A 17,569-nucleotide genomic window follows, 5' to 3' on the forward strand; every position below is an offset into this window, starting at 1 on the left:
GACTGTTCCAGAAAAATGGCGTCCGTATCTCCTTGGAAGACACTTGTCAGCCTGCCCCGACAGTTTAGCGTGTAAGTGGATGCTCCATCAACCAAGGTGTCCCAAAAAATGGAACGAACGCTGAGGTGCTTTTCTCCGCTAAACTTTGTCTTACATCATGTTAAAGAATAGTCGAACGTTGTAGACGACGCATCGTTTCGTCCAGCTGTGTCTGGAGAACCTTCTGACGCACCTGCTGTGCCTCCGTGCCATGTTCCCGATATGTCACACGTCATTTATTATTCTACATATGATTGTACTCGAAACTCTCATCTTCTGGGAAGGCACATGGTTCATTCTGCCCTCAAATAGTGCATTCCGCGGGAAGTCTCAAACCTCTTACTTGCCTAGGGAGTGTCGTCCAATAGGAGTCGCTCAGGAGCAAATCCAAGGGCCATTTTATTCATGGGGGTCCAGAAGATTCGAATACAACACAATGACGTGGGTCGTTGTCGTTGGCGCATTTAGAAAGAACACCTCCCAACAGAACCCAGAAGCATCCGTTGTGACGACAAAAAGGTGATTAAAGTCCGGCAGCTTAAGAGTTGGTGATTGCTGAAGTGCGAGTTTTAATGCATTAAAAGCTCGTTGCTGATCTTCTCCCCAGTCCCAATGAGTATCTTGCATGGTTAAATCTCGAAGAGGACGCGATAACTTGGCAAAATTAGTATCGGTTTTCCTTGGGTCAACGCGAAACGCGAAGGCCCTCGTCGCAAACCATATGCCCGATGATGCAATCTCCTTTCGACCAAATGCACATTTGGAATGTCGAGCACAATGCTTTTCTTTGCGCAACACGTCGCATACTGCGCGAACGTGGCTGACGTGGTCCTCAAATCAGGCGACTGTTCTGTAATTCCCCGAGTCGGTCATTTCGTCCGGAAAAGATGCATATATCGTCGAGATACACGACAACAAATTTTCTGAGCTGGTCGAACAACGTTCGCATAAGCCGTAACCAGACTCCAGGCATTCCGGATAAAACCCATTGGTGCTAGACACCATCGATGCATTTCCTTTTGAGTTCTGAAAGCCGTATACGGTCGACTTGGAGGTAAGACTACCATTTGATGGTACACTTGTGCAAGATCGAAAAGCGTAAATACTTGCTTCGAGCCATGCGATCAAATAGTTCTTCAAACGACGGCAAAGAAATGTTTGCCACGACTGACATGCTATTAACATAGCGAAAGTCAATCACCCATCGAATTGGGATCTTCGAATTCCGCGTCGAATTCATTGGGCGCGTTTTGGAAAATTTCCGGTTATGAGATCCTTTTTCGGAATTCCAAAAATATTAAAGACCCATGGAGATCTTTGCCACTTCGATCCATTTATTGTATTATATTCTCTTTAACGAATTGTTAAAGGGCGTCCTGCTCAACCTTCAAAGACGGAAGGGAGCACGGGGGCTAGGTACTGCATTTGTAACTTATTGTTAATTGATCGCGCTGGAGGCATTTCTTTTGGAAGTTGTTCGATAAATACGTCCTTATACTCGTTCAGGCCTGTTTTTAACTCGTGCGGTATTTCCATTCGTTCTACGCTGGAAACCTTCTATTGATATATCTCATGATAGGCTCCACTATTCATCTTCTCTTTGAAGGTCGGGCCATCCACGTCTTCAAACGTGGTGTGTGATGCCGTTGTGTACGTCAATTTATCTGTAGGTTGCACTTGATGAACCATGGTTGACCAAATCTCAAGACATGTGTATCCGGTAGGTCTCATTCCGTGACTTGCACCTTTGGTAAATTCATACCTTCGATACGAATGGTATCTTCCACTCTCTTCGTTGGGTGACTCGATGTCCACGTTCCGTCGAAATGACGCGTGTCTACATTGTTGAGATGTTGGTGATGTACATGCTATTGATAGTTTTGTTGGGAATGGGTGTTTACTCGATCATACGTGTTTGGCGATTATGACACTGTGCGGAGCGGTGATTTGGACTACCGCACTTAAAGTACAATTCTCGGCGGCGATATTCGTGCGCGAGACGAAATCTGCACGGTGCTAACATCCATTGGCTCTGTACTATCGTTCGATAGATATCGGCGACTGTTTTCGTATGACCTGTACTTCGGTCTATCGCGCGAGATTCCACGGGAATATCTCGGTGGATGAGAGCGGTCGAAGTCCACCGCAACTGAAATGGCTTCGGACAGCGTTATGTATAGCGATGGTACTGAACCTCTTCCCGCGTACGAACAGTATGTCCGCGTAGAAACTATATAATCTGTTCATGCTCGCTCATGTCTCGGACTTACGTGACTACGTGACATACCCACATAATCAGGGAGATCTTTGCAATCGCGCTCATTCATAGTGTTCATATTTTTGCGCAAGCGCTCTTGCAAATCAGCAGGAACGAATTTACGTTCAACTTTGCTGAAGAAATCATCCACGTTGTGACTTCCTGATTTTGCAGCACATACCATTGAGCATCTCCTTGCTTCAATGACAAAAAGAATGTTCCACCTAAGACGGCATTTTTTTGAGAAAGCTCCTGACTCGTCCAGTTCACTACCTTTGAAAGGAAGAACTACTCTACTTGCTCCTTGTAGAGGTTAAATAATTCTTTGTATCTACCCCCACACATCGGAAGTTTCACACCTTTTAGCTTGATTTCTGATTGCTATTTCGACTTTGAAACTGCTCTAGCAACTGCGCTTGTTTTTCATAGTCGCAACTAGAGCTAGCAGCAGCTGTGCATGCTGATCGGAAGTCATCGGGGTGGATATAATGGAACTTATAAGATCAGAAATGATATTAACGACTAGTTAACTGTACGTGATGGATCTAGCGTCTTGTTTCTTCTGTTGGTCCTGTGTTCAAAGACTTTTTTTGACTTGGTGGTCGATTGATGGCAAGCGAGCACGACCTTGAACCCAGGTGGCCCAGAACAAAGGACTCGAACGGTCTTGCTCTGGTGCCCAGCGATTTTGCGCGAAATGCGCAGGCTGTGAGTGCTCTCAAAGGTGAGCAAACTACTGGAGTGCGCGAGAAGGCGACCCTTGATGTGTGTGCGAGTTGGAGCGTGAGTCTTGTCCAGGTGTTTCTTGCGGCTGGTGCGGCGGATCGATTCCAGCAGATTGTGCGGCACTATTCGGCTGCTTCCGGCTTTCTCGCGGACAGCTACACAAGCGAGTCGTTGGTGTTGAGTTTCGAAGCTTGCTTACGCGGGTGACGGGCCATGAACCGAAGTACTGACCTCCCGTAAACCAAACTGACTTATTACTGAAACGAGACGATTTATGGCAATTAACACTTCAATATCGATAATGGTCACTGTACTAATGGAGTAGAATTTATAGCCAATGAAAAGGAGTACCTGCCCTTAAAATGATTTGGGCTTGCGAATGGGCTCCTCTGATCACTGCTCTTGAGCTGCGGCGGTAATGCTGCAGGGGCCGCTAGCACGGCATATACGGCGGTGCAGGGGTTGCGAGCCCTGTGGTGACGGCGGAGGCGATGGGGACGGGGAACAAAAAGTGCTACCAGATGTGAAGATTTATGCTTCACTTGGTATATTTAAAGCAAAGTTCGCAACCTTATGCCTGTCCTATAGAGTCTTCTAGATGCTTTATAGTGACGTCAGATGATGACATCAGACGATAATGTCAGACGATGATGTTAGACGATGATGTCGGACAATGACGTCAGACTGCGACGTCAGACTGTGACGTCAGCTGACCAACCTTTCATGCGTCTTACTATACTGGGACATGTTCTTTTTGTGCCGCACGTACCTGACGGCTTGACACTTACTCCCGCAGATTCTTGAAAGCTTATTTCCTTCAGTTAGTATCCTCCCCAAACTGCATCTGGCTTTGGTTGCGCATCCACAGCGAGATCCTCTAAGATCGACCCTCCAGTCTATCGTAGACTTTCGCACTGTCTTTTTAAGACATGCATTTCAAATTTGCTTAGATGTTGCTTTCCAAGCAAACATCCTTGTTTCGTACTACCCAAATTATTTGAGTGGTCGAACTTCGATGCTGCCTGTGCTTGTGCACAGCCGTCAGGATCTAATTCCACAGTGTGATGGGTCATCACACTGAGGTCTTGTGCAGTCGTGCAAACGACTGATCCACAATTGAAGCCACCGCACTCGTTGTAGGACATCCACACGCTTGTGGACGCTCCAAGATGTTCATCAGTTGGCCATCTGATGAACAAGAGACAGGCATCGTCACGGCTTGATACTGCCAATTTCTTTTTGCTTATGCATGGCTCGTACTTTCTGAGCCATAGTAATTTAAGGATGACATCAAATTTGTAATTTAAATCATGTACGATGAAAGCATCATCGCACTGTTTATGTATTGGATACCGACTACACCTTTCTTTATTGTTACAGGTTCGCCTCTTGCTAGGCGCACTGTCATCCATGTTTGAGGGATATTGTGCTCAACGAACTTGAGCCTGCGATCTTCTATCGATTGACGTCGATTAAATTTTTTTGTTCGACGCCACACAATCGACATGGGAATTATGCGGTTATTTATTTGACACTTTTATTTTCAAGGTGATGAGATTAACCGCATCACATGGGGTAGTTACACACAATGTTTGTGTAAGGAGCAACTTCGTCAAAAGGTTTTTGACGTTGCTGAATCGGTACGGCGCTCCACACCTACTGAACCCTACCGTTTTTTTACGAACGACCTCGCCGTTGTGATTTCGCAACACTCAGAAAATATGAGCCGAGAATTAGCTTGATGGATCCGCATCCTCCGCTTTTCCTTGGTCGATCTTCTCACACAGTTTTGAGGCACTGGCCGTGGGGCACTACACTCATAGGCGTAGTGGCCCGTCTTTTGACAACGATTACCTTTTTCTTCTCGGTTGTAATCTGAAGAACGAGGTTTCTCGCCTTCAACATACGGGAGGTTCATAGGCTCTAGACCTTCGTTTTCTTGTCGGAGAACGATAAGCTTCAGAGTGGACAAAAGACTGTTTGAGACTGAAGTCCTCCTGTTCCGCTCTAGAGATCGCTTGGTCGAGCGAATCTTATTCAAGCCGAAAGAGATTGGTCTTAACAGGACCGTCTGCAACACCTTTAAATAACACAATTACTTGTTCTTGTACATCAATTAAATGAATTACGATACAACTGGCCAGGTACCGTGTATGTTGGGCATAAGCGTGAAGATCACGCTTGCCCTGCTTCAAATCCAGGAGCTCGGCTAGAGCTGTGAATTCGGCACGTCGCGGCTCAAACATTTGCCTGAGCTGGGTCTTAAAGACCTCATACGACCCAAAAACGAATAGGTCGTAAAGCTTGATCCCCAAGGCCCAAAATTTAAGACGTCCGGCTAAGGTGGACATGCCAAATTTCACTTTCGTCGCATCATCACTGATACGGCAAGCTTTGATGCGGTCGTCTATTCGACGAAACATCATAAAGGGAGTCACCTACGACTGATTTAAGTTTAGAGATTTCTATCTGAAAGCTTTTGGGTCGGCGTAGAAGTGTCGGCCCGCTAGCAGCATGTAAACGCTGCTACCTCAACAGTTTTAAACGTTGAGCACCGTGTAATCTCACTACTGACTTTATTATATTAATAATAAACTATGTATGGCGCCTTAATGCGCACCGCGCAATCATGTCTTATAACGATCGGCGGGGTTAATTTAAACTTAAATCAACCACTCAATAGAACTTATGTCTTATTGCTTCACTATTTCCAAATTTGGTAATATTGGAACTATAAAGTCTAATTTATTAAAGATAATTATTTTGTACTTCTTCATTTATCCTGTCAAAGGAAAAAAATACATGTAACGGGACACCCCGTCACACTTCTCGAGCAACCTTTTACTACAAGACACACATCTTTTGGCACAACAAAGTAGGTGGTCGGCGCCTAAGATATTCTCACACAGGCTAGTTACCCATTTTCGCTTCCGCACTGTATATTAGTAGTAAGTTTGAGAGTGGTCAGTAAACATTGAAAAGTAAACAACATTTTCTTTTGAAATTAATATATGTCATATTGGTTGATGCGCGTTCCTACATGGCGAGCGTTTAAATGACATATACCTCGGCTCATAGGTAATGTCCGCCTTAGACGTAATCCTCTTTGATGTGAATGCATCTAGTTGCATAACACAATGCAAACCTTAACCGATATTATAGAGGCGACCAGTGTCTGCATCAACTAGGGTGACGCCATTCGGCGCTCACCGTGACACCTTTAAGAGGCAGAGTTGATAGTTTCTCTGTAAAGCCATACGCAAAGCCAAACACAAATCGAACGCGCCGCGATTATCTTCCTAGTGTCACACGGTTGCAACACTGATAGCCACAGTTGCTATCCCAATGTTAACCGGATGTAATGATCTATCTTACTTATAAAGTAAGATATAGATCCATTGCGCATTGTTGACTGTAATGTGATGAGGCACTTGCTTTGTTGGGGCTAGGCAGTTCGCCTTCACACCTTAAGCGTCTCCATTTTATGAGCTGTGGGTGAATGCGGATAAGAAAAAGAGTACTGTCACTATCGCCTTTCCACATAAGCCTACTGGCTTAATCAATCCTTTGTGGTGAATGCAGCGGTGCCATCTTTTGCGTCAACAGCGCAGCGACCTTAATTTAGATTACTGACCGTGAAGGCGAAGTTGCGCCACAGAAGTCAAATCTAAACAGTTGCAATTTTAGTATCCACAATGCAGATCTAGGCGCAGAAGGGCATAAACATAAAGCGCAACATAGTCCAGCCTGTGTCAGAAGGTCACCGAAATAAGGGCGGTAATATGATAACCATGTCACCTCGATCCGAATGGTAGCGTTATAATTGAGTAAGTGCGTCGCTCCTAGAGAGCGCACCACGAAAAATCTCAATGTTTTGGCGGCTACCACTCGTGAAAAACTTAAGAAAATTCGATTTTTCGGCTTACTTTTTGCGATTTCTGTCGTGTTCCGTTTAAATGAAACGACGAAACAGCCAATCACATTCGGTCCTAAGGATATGATTAGAGTAATTAGCGTGTATTTATTGGCAGTGCACAGCTCAAACTTTTACGGGTAGTTAATTGTGATCAGCTTGGGCTTCACATTAGGATGCCACAGGTCATTACGAAGCAAATTTCCGGGGCCAACTTCAGCTCAATTTAAATGTGGCGAAACAACGATCGCAGCAAATCAATTTCGCTGCTTCGTGTGTGAGAGAAGTCATGGATGGTACTGCACGTCCAGACCCTCTTCAACATGCTATCCCTGTTAGTCCATCTGACTATGCGGAGTGGGGCTTCTTTGTAAAGGCGCACACCAGTCCCGGCACCTCGACGCGCAAGGCGTCAACCGGCTCCAATGAGTTGAAAACCTTCAGGTATCCCGACCAGCTCATGAGAATGGAAAGCTTATGCTGCACGAAGCGGTGTTCTAGCACCCTGTTTACAAGAAAACGTCGGTTCCCAGCCGCATCTACCGATGCAAGCGGCGCCCGATAGAAGTGGCGATTACGCCAACTCCTAAAAGCATCCTTTCCCGCTGAATGACGGATCGGGATCTCAAGATTTAAGTCTATCGGCTGACTTTGGATCTTCAAAATGTTCCGCTCGAAGAGTTCTGGGTTACAAACGGCTACAACTTCGACTGGCGTTTCTGAAGCAGTTGCTATTAAAAGATTTGCATAAGCGTTAAGTACTCCTCGCTCTTCGAGTTTCCAAGGTGGGAAGAATTTATCATTTATCTTCGTCGAAGCCCTCATATCAACAAAGCTTTACTCATGGCCGGCGACAGCATCGGCTACATTAGAGAAATTGGGATGTGTGATCTCTTGTAGATTCACATATCGTTTCAGAAAACCCACGTGGCATATGCTGTGCTGAAGACTCTGAGTGGAGCCCAATAAAACATCAATTTTCGATATTAATATATATAAGGTCCTTGCGATATCTTTACTGAGCTATTTTGTAACACCTATGATGTACGAGCAACCCTAGAAAAGGTACGGCTGTAAAGAATGGCCAGTCCCACGTCATGTGAAGGATCTACATCGATTCCTAGGACTCGAAAATTACTTGCGTCGGTATAGAGAGAATGATGCAATGCGGACAAATTCCTTCCTTGACCTCCTTAGAATGGATACAGAATAGGTTTGAGTAAAAGAGCATATAGATGCGTAAGCATCGGTAATGCAATTCGATGCTGAATCGCAAGATAGGGATACGCCCTTTTGCGTCAACTGCGATGCAAGCATTCTGTGCAATCGGCGGCGTGCAAATGCAGAAGGATGACGACAGCGTTGACTGTAACACGTCATACTAGTCCCGGCTCTTGAAAAGTTGCGGAATTGAAACACCCTGTGCAAAACAAGGAGCTAATTTCAGTATGCTATGCTAAAATTCGAGTACACCTGTTAGGCGCCAAGCCGTTTTGGTCTACACGGATCATGCATCTTGCATCATTGCGGGCCGCAAAAATTAGTCGCACATCTCGCGTAAGATGGCGCGAATAGTGACATGATTTTCTGGATTTTATCTAAAAAATTTATACATGTCAGTTAGAAGATCGTCTAGGCTGAAGCGTATTCGCGAGACCAGACTTCGAGGTTAGATACCAGTAAAGTGTGTCTCACGCTAAGGCATAAACAGAGTCGTCATCAATGGCAACCAGGACGATCTAGCACGTGACCAACTCTTTAACCTCCATAACATAGGAGTGCCATAGTCAGGAAGAACATTTTCAACTCGTTTAACTACTTTGGTGTACGAAATGCTATACATTTGTCGCACCAGAAGGCGAAGGTAAGCCGCTCGATTTAAAGCGATGGAGCGCTATCGTGACAGCTGTCACTTTGTGTTCCCTTGAGAATGTATGTTTTCATGACATAGATTTTAAGCTTAAGATTCTCAACGAGCTCCGTCATGCGTTATAGATTTTAAGCATTTGGATCGTGAAAAGACATGCTTACGAGTGTCCGGAATTTTAATGGCCCCATGGGTTGTCAGCTTTATTCGTTTCTGGATACAGTGTCAGCACATTAAGCCAGCACCTTCTATCAGAATTCGGCTGAAGGCACTGCTGAAAACAATTGGTTGTTGACAAATCTGATCGTTGGACTTCATGTTTGGAAACCAACCTGGCCACATTGTACGCCAAAGCTATCTTTGTTTGTACACAGACTACGTAACATAGTTCATTTAACTTATGTAGCACCGTAATCGCAGACAAAGAGGCAGCCGTCTTAAATCTGGATCAAGTTTTTCAACTACACGAGTTGCCAGTCCATAGGATCGGACTGAATAAGCGCTTCACGTCAGGTTTTGACGTCATGTGTTTGAGATGTTGGGTAGTAAGATCCACATGTCGACAACCGATTATCCCTAGATCGATGACCAGGAAGAACTAGCCAACCGAGTCGTGGTGGATGCATTCCGCACTTTGGCGACACCTACAAATTGAAGCAAAGAAATGTTCTTTGTAAAGTTAGCTATCAGTATTGGTGTCCACGCCATTATGGTTTGACACCGTTTTTTCGGACAAGGCCATCCTCAGACGCCACTCTCGTTTTTCTCGTAACGGCCTCTCACAACGCTCGGAGCAAATGCAATAGCGATGCCAAGATGACGATGGCTCAAAAGAACACACGTCGAAGGCAAAAATTCCCCCCAGAAACCTGGCCAATTTAGCAGTGGTCACGACACCATAGGTGTCAGTGCCGAGGTTTGGCAAGACGTCCCTGTGCCCGTTGACGATTAACGCAGCAGCGTCCTCAGATCGACCTCTTGGAGGTGTCATAGACGATATGGGTGCTAAACGCGTCAGCGACACTAAGCGTTTTGTGGATGAGAGACTAGCTATCACGCGAAAAGTCCGTGACATGGTGGCAAGCGCAGGGAACAAGCAACAACGATTGTGGACAAATATGGTCACAAATAAACAATGAAGAATTTAGTGTGGGGGCAAATGAATTACTGCTACCCTACTAAAATGGCAATTATGGATTACCTGGTGAGGCGTACCAGATTCAATGTGAACCAAATGGACTGCTGCTCGTCGTCTACAATGATCGAGAGCGTCTCGGAGACCGACAAGAAGAAACTGTTCACTGTTCCAGACTGGGACGCCTTACAAGACAGCCCGTTTTGCGAAGTTGATAAGAACACCGTGATGTGTTCTTAGAACAAGTGGCTAGCTGACTATCAGCCGGTAGGTATAATAGGGATGAGATTGACGTACCGATTGTTGTGTGACCAGGCAATCACCGTTTCCAAAGGAATAAGTCGATCACATCGATGAGTTGTTCGATAAGCGAGACATGTACGTGATAATGAAAATCTCTTAAACGGCACGTGGATCACGCATAAATTAAGCTAAACACGCCCATCACGTCGCGCGCCGATCGCGCGGGAAGATAAATAATTAAGCTTCATGAAAGGTCATTTATCGATTCTTCAATAAATTTGAATGGTCTTTACTGTGAAGCAGTCCGATGTAGCCAAAACAGCAGTAAGTACCCAAGCAATATGCTGAGAGAGTGGTTTGTGATGCCAGAAGGGTTTAGATAGGGACTAATGCCAATCAACTGAGTCGTAGCTCATGTAATGCGCCGATAATGTATATATGCATAGTAGAGCCGAGAACGGGCTGAGCGAATGATAGTTATTTGGACTAGGGTCTCTTCATGTACGTTTGGAGGGTGACCCTCCTGTTAGGTCTTTAACCTTTTTGACCACCGAAATAGCTTTTTGAAATGTGGCAGTTGCTTAGAAGTATTTCGTGGGTATCTCCTTTCTTTTGCTCGGACAGGAACAGATTTAATGTTAACTCCATGATATTTACCATCCCTTGTCAGATCCGAAAATGTGGTGAAGCAACTCAACTGAAAATACTTTCGCCATCTTATCTTCGACGGCCTCGAACATCTCGTTGGAAGACTCGTCATCCTGGATCAAGACGGATCCAAAGGTTACTCGTCGACGTGCCTTGAATCGTCATTATTTGTATAGTACTCGTCGCCACGACCTTGACTGCTGTTGCTATACAGGCTAAGCACCTAGTTCAATCGCACCAGACCCTTGGCTCTGTGCCGATTCTTGAGACGTTTGACGTCTTGTCAGCTTGCCATCGACCCCCCACAGGCTGTTCGCTCAGGATTATGATATCAATCGTTGGTCATTTCATACCAACAAAAGAAATATCCCTTAGAGGGAGATCAATGCATCTTTTCAGGAGCGAACCGCAACGTACTGCGATTTCTCTCCTATTGGCTCATGTTAACGTTATCGTTAGCTTGGCCGTGAGAATCACTGCTTTTCTGGTGATGCAAACTAGCACCACCACCAGCAAACTTCCCTTCGCGACCACTTAGTTCCAGGTGACGCATACTAACGTAACCATAGTGTTCATCCCCCACGGAGTCATTTGACGATGTCTTTCCACCACCAAGGCATGACGAGTTAAACAACCTCGTAATCACCTCTCTGGTCGTCACGTTACAGCCCAAAGATTCAACGGACTCGGCCCCGGATGATTCTGTGGCCTTTCCAGTAGATACTGAGGCTGGCGATGCCGGTGATTTGGTCCATTTACATACAATTGGTGTGGCAAGCGACTTGCAACCGTCCCCTGCAATATCATCAAAAGATGACATGCCCTAGTTACCTCAAATGGGAATAGGAGGTGACATATTCCCCGCAGTAGATGCATCAGCGTCTACTGTAACATTTGCCTTACTGACTGCTGCACTGATCCGTGCAGCTGTCAGCTTTGCGGCCTCACGGCCCACGCGCACATACTTATGTCAAAATCAATAATGCAAAAATCGGTAATTTAATTTTTTGATTAAACCATTAATGCAAATTACAGGGAACGATATTTATTTTTTCGTGTCACCTACATCAGTCACTATAGTTACTGATGGTTACGGGGGGTGGCGTAACGGGGGGGTGGTGTAAGGGGGGTGTTACGGGGGGGGGTAACGGGTGTCCTGTTACATAAGTATTATTTCCTATAAGAGGAAAGAAACAAAGAAGTACAAAAATTAATATCTTTGTTAATTTTGACTTGAATAGTTCCAATAATACCAAATTTGGTATTATTGGCATTAACTCTATTGGTTGGTTACTTTATGTCTAAATCAACCCCGCCAATCGTTTCAAGACACGATTGTGACGTGCGCAAGGAGGCGCCATACTTAGCTAGATATTAATATAAACGTTCAGTAGTAGATATAATACCGTTACTGTAACGGAGCAATACGACTTGTACTGCTTCAGTACAAGTCCACTTCGCACTGCATCAGTACGAGTGGTGCCTCACGTCACTTCACGTACACTAGTACGTGCAGAGGAAGTCTTCTCTTTAAAATACTTGCTTCAAAGAGGGTTAAATGAAAACTGTATTAACATAACTAAGTTCTTCTTGTCTATCTATCTACTTAATACTAACCTTATCATAAATTAATACAAATATATACTAAAAGTCTTATCTGTCTTTGTCTGTGCGCGCGTCCAGCGCTGACTGGACCGCGGAGAAAGTAGATATAATGGTCTATATCTACCAATGGATAAGCTTTTAGAATATTCCCATGTAAAGTAATATTCTCCAAATATTCTCTACCTTTTAGATAATATATTAATTAACAACCTTTAAGTGTTAATTTCATGTAACGATACACCCCGTTTCATTACGTAGATAATTAATTATTTTAAAACAGTTTTACTTTTCCCTAATTCTAATCATTTGAAATACGTTTGGTCGCGAAAGACCCTTAGCTACTTAGAAACCTTCCTCTGTACCCCTGTGTATGTGAAGTTTTGAGGCACTTAACCTTTACTGTAATCAGTGTAAGGTCAACTTAAATACAAACAGTACGAGTGAATGGTGCCCCGTTACAGCTTAACACTTAGACCATTATCTATCTTTTGGTTGTATATGGTCAGCTTCCTTATGAGTACGAGGCTTACATGGTTTCCCTTTTATTATTTCCATTGGGACTGCCTTTTGATACAAGCTATTGCAACATTTGAATGCGTGTACGCTACCTTTCTCCTCAAAATAATTATATGTTCCCAGAGTAATCAGTTGTTTCGTACTAAATGGTGGGTATTCGCATTATTCAGATTTTCTCAAATAAAATTACAATGAGCGCACGCGTATTAAGAGCACTTCTGCTAGCCAGCTTGGCCCATTTCAAGCAGATTTGTGTGCTCTTTCGTGAAATCTGCTCTTATATCTGTGTGTTCAATGAAATGATTCGTTACAATAAAATAATGCGAATTCGCTACTTGTACATCGCACTATTACTTGATGCCGTCGCTTCTCCTGCGGTTGCAGATTTAGCATTGACGAATGGGTCGAAAGCTACAACAGATTCGTCCATTATGCACCGCAACAATGTTGTTCCAACTCGTTCTTTGCGATATGTAAAGCTAGCAAGCACTAACAACGAGGCTAGAGCGAACGTAAATTTTAAAGCTCTTCGCAATTTGGTAAATAAAATAAATCACAACGACATACGCAGTCGTCTATTGGGAAGAATCAAGGTTAAATCTATTACAGTAGCCAAACTACGGAACCAATTATTAAACTTAGACGATGTCCCGTTTGCTGACAGAATACGAGCTCTTGTGGAGATGGGCGAGTTTACGCGGAAATTGTCTACTAAGATTGCCGAACGCATGCAAGATAATAAATTACTGGTCATATATTTGCAACAACTTGATAAATTGGCCAAGGAGCCAGCGTTAAGGAGAAATTGTGCGATACTGCGAAGTAATGCTTATTCATGTCTTACCGTCGAAGATTTCGGTGGAAACTATTTTGAATTGATTGATTTGGTGTCTTCACCCAACTATTCCAAGCTTGTGAAGAGTAAAAAACTTGTGGAGAAGCTTATAGCAGCTTGCTACGATGACAAGATGCAGCTAGCAGATATGGCTACTATGTTGAAACTTGAGAAACCAGGATCTTATTTAATCAACAGTCCAGTACTGGGTGCCTTTCTGGAGCATTTGAGCCTGCGTAGTCAGAATACCAACACGGGGGATCTAATAAAAGAGCTCATCCATATCTTTGGCGAAGAACGTTTGTCGATATTGTTTCACGCAGCATCGATCTCGTCGGACCATAATATGGACATGATTGGAACTAGTTTTGAAATATTACAGTTTGAGCTGTGGCGTAAATACAAAGCCAGTCCAGACAAATTGCAAACAATGATCACTGCGAACGACCTGCGTAACGAATATAGTGATAAAATCTTGTTTACGTACAACGCATACTATGATGCCATCACCTCGACTGAGGCATGGGCTTCGAAAAGTAAGAATTTCGATCTTATTGCAACGCCGGAGTACCAAGAGTGGTCCGATGCCTTGATGAAACCTTTTCCCGATGACTTGACGAAACCTTTTCCCGATGACTATCCAATAAAAGCAAAAATCTGCAGTTTAGTTTACGGCGATGAAACGTTGATTACAGCACTACTCTCTTCGGACAATGGCGGTCACCACGAAAGTCAGCAACTTTTGGATGAGCTGATAACACTTTGCGTCGCTGAGAAATTAGTCAAATCGCATGTTAAAATTATTTTTAATCGTCTTCTCGCAGACGAAAATTTGGTCACTAATCCATTGTTGAATGGCTGGGCGAAGTATATCGATCTATTGTTGCGAAAACCTTCAGTCACTAGTGCTGATAAAGCTTATGTGATCTCTAAAGATATAATGTTAGCAACAGACCTGGAAAAGGCGAAAGATTTGGCAGCTTTAGCTGCTAATCACATCCACGTCGCAGCACATTATAGCTTTCAAGATACCCAGTTTGTGCGTTGGAAGACATACAATCGCGTCCCTGACGACATTAAGAAAATCCTTCAAAATTCACATGACGACCGAGCGCTCCTGGCGATAGACAGAAAAGTTTATACTGCTTACGAAGCTTATTGCCTATCATCAGACACCATCGGGGACTACCGCTATGACAATTTGATTCTTGACACTAATTTCCTTCTTTTCAAGCTTAACGAAAAGAAGAGCAGCTTTTTTACCACGGAGCTATACATGTCGTGGTCAAAGTTTCTACATAATGATTACGTGATTGTCGATAACGTGGAGCTAGTAGCCTTTAGGCGTTGGTATTCCGATAAAGAGCTATTGTTATTGCTGTTGTCCCCGGACAATATGAATAATATTCGGAGTCGTACGCTTTTAGAACAGCTAATTGCGGCTTGGGCCAGCGATGGCGAAGGTCCAGCTCCTGTCCATCTCATCATAACACTTATCCAAGAACGAGAAAAGTGGTATGTTACTCCAATGCTTGAAGTCTGGGCAAATTACAACAACCTAATGTCGAAGGAGAACAGAAATAGCTATTTGCTTTTGGTGGATTTGGAAGACATAATATTGGCGGGATTGCTACAAATAGAACTTCAGTCGAACCCTTCTTCCAAAATTGCGATAAACTTGCAAAGGGCTCAATTCCGCCGTTGGATGGCAATGCAAATCGATGACAATTTTATTCATAGCATTTGTGTGACCAATTTTCGCACCGACTCAAAAGAACTCGTAAAGATCGACAAAACCTTTTTGTCTGCATACAATACCTATCTCATTGATACGTTTACTACGGCAAGTTAGCACCGGTCAATTCCAGCCTCAGCAACTAATTAAGGGAGATAATTATTCTGGATTCGGAAAAGAAGGGATTATTTTGTTTCTATACAGCCAGATTCATACAAACGACTTGACGATTGCGGTCGAGACTTAGAACATTTTTATTCCAAAGAAGGAACTGGCCTACTTTTTCAATTCTATATGAGGGTTGGGCAAATCGTGACTTCATCTAAAGAATATTATTTCTTTCAGATTCTAGGTCAAAAACGGAAGAGTGTAGCACATTTAATTTGGGGTCAAAGCCGTACATATTAATTGCGTCAAACACAAGTGTTCGCTTCCGTTTTTGTGCTTTCGAGCGAGTAATTACACAATAATCATTGTATCTGCAGTTATGTCCCAAACAATCTCGCATTGCACGCACCACGTTGACGAAGTCTTGAGAAAACGTTCGATGAACTGAATGACCTGCGTGTGACAGTCCTACCTGTATATTCGTGGAATTGCGATTTCGTCCCATCTTAATATCCTGCCGAGTCGCTCTCGTTTCTGCGAATGTTCAAGCTAAACTTTTGCGTCTTTCGGCCGCACATTTTTGAAGTAGACCAAACACTATCCTGAAATGCACACGAAGACATTTGTTGTATAATAAAGTGCGTCATCGTATCTTTACCACGGAGACAGAACTTCAAAGCCACCTAAGCTTCGCGGTCTTCACTGATTGTGCCCACGTTAAAACCATTAGGTAGAACCTTAGTGGAAATGCGGAGCATGTCATTGAAACTGCAGACACCCAGTCGGAGAGATGCCACCAACTAAAACCATCATTGCATTCTATCGCGAATGCAATTTGCAGCTGCTGAGACTTGCGTCATCCTTCTATTGCCAGCCTCTTTTATCAATTTTAAAATTGTTTTTTTTTATTTCAATAGCCAAGATACAATATTTGCGTATATAAGCTGAAAACTTCGATATTATCTTTCCATCACCATGATTGATCGTGTAACGCAAACTTTTATATAAGGGTTGACATTATTACTAGAAATGCGTAATGTTTGTGATGTTTTTATTCTGCTGTGATTGCCGCATCTATTGGTACACTATCGGTACTCAATGTAACCTGCTTTTCGTTCCTATACTCTCGCTCCTTTCAATATTTCAAGGAATTGCTTTTTTTTGGGAATGAGGGTGATTATTTTGCACATTTGCTCCAACTCCATAACTAATTTTGTTAATTTCTCCAAATTTGCATCGAATAGTGCAATCGAAACTACCAGGGCACTAGAAAACTGGTCTTGTGCAATTACTGGATATTTGATCTGGCGAAATATCGCAGGTGATCTAGGATTCCAGTTTAGTCAAATGATTACTTACAAGAAAGCAGCTGAGCAAGACCTGCGGGCGCTCGACGGGATTTCAATGAGAAGCCGAAATCGCTTTTGCGCAGCGATTGTTCTGGTGGCGGGAAGTGAATGTCCATAATAGCGAGAAAACCACTACTTAACCAGCACGGGAAGTGTGCCGAAAAGTCGCGCGACGCATGGACAACGCACGCATGACGAGCTCCACAAACCAACAATTAACACTTCGTCACGACAAGCTTATCCAAGACAAGCGAAACTGAAGTAAATCAAACACATTTGAGCCAACCAATCGCTTTGGCACGGACTCCTGAAAGATAGCCACACTCAATAAAGCGCTCCGCACCTATTGATCCCGACCATTTTTTGACATCACGCCTCGCCGTTGCGATTTTGTAACGCGGCGGATCCGCGGCCTCCGCTGTTCCTACCGAGAAACCAATCGTTTCGCTTAGAGTTTCTAGGCATTGGACGTGGGGCACTACACTCATAGGCGTAGTGGCCCGTCTTTTGACAATTGCAATATTGCAATCTTTGTAATTTGGGAGCGATATATTTGCTTTCTACATACGAGAGGTCCAAAGATTCTGGACCTC

General features: G+C 43.8%; 2 protein-coding genes across 2 annotated transcripts; one reads left to right on the forward strand and one right to left on the reverse strand.

Annotated features, from left to right (window-relative positions):
• Positions 1–438: 438 nt before the first annotated feature.
• CCR75_007502 (uncharacterized protein) lies at positions 439–666 on the reverse strand (the record flags this gene model as incomplete). Its single annotated transcript, XM_067965561.1, has 1 exon — positions 439–666. One exon carries the CDS (start codon positions 664–666, stop codon positions 439–441), a length of 228 nt encoding a protein of 75 aa, XP_067819454.1.
• Positions 667–13,269: 12,603 nt separating this feature from the next.
• On the forward strand, positions 13,270–15,636 carry CCR75_007501 (uncharacterized protein; the record flags this gene model as incomplete). The annotated part of the gene is made up of 1 exon (XM_067965560.1): positions 13,270–15,636. One exon carries the CDS (start codon positions 13,270–13,272, stop codon positions 15,634–15,636), a length of 2,367 nt encoding a protein of 788 aa, XP_067819455.1.
• Positions 15,637–17,569: the final 1,933 nt, after the last annotated feature.

Source organism: Bremia lactucae, linkage group LG9, assembly GCF_004359215.1.
Source record: "Bremia lactucae strain SF5 linkage group LG9, whole genome shotgun sequence".
NCBI lineage: Eukaryota > Oomycota > Peronosporomycetes > Peronosporales > Peronosporaceae > Bremia > Bremia lactucae.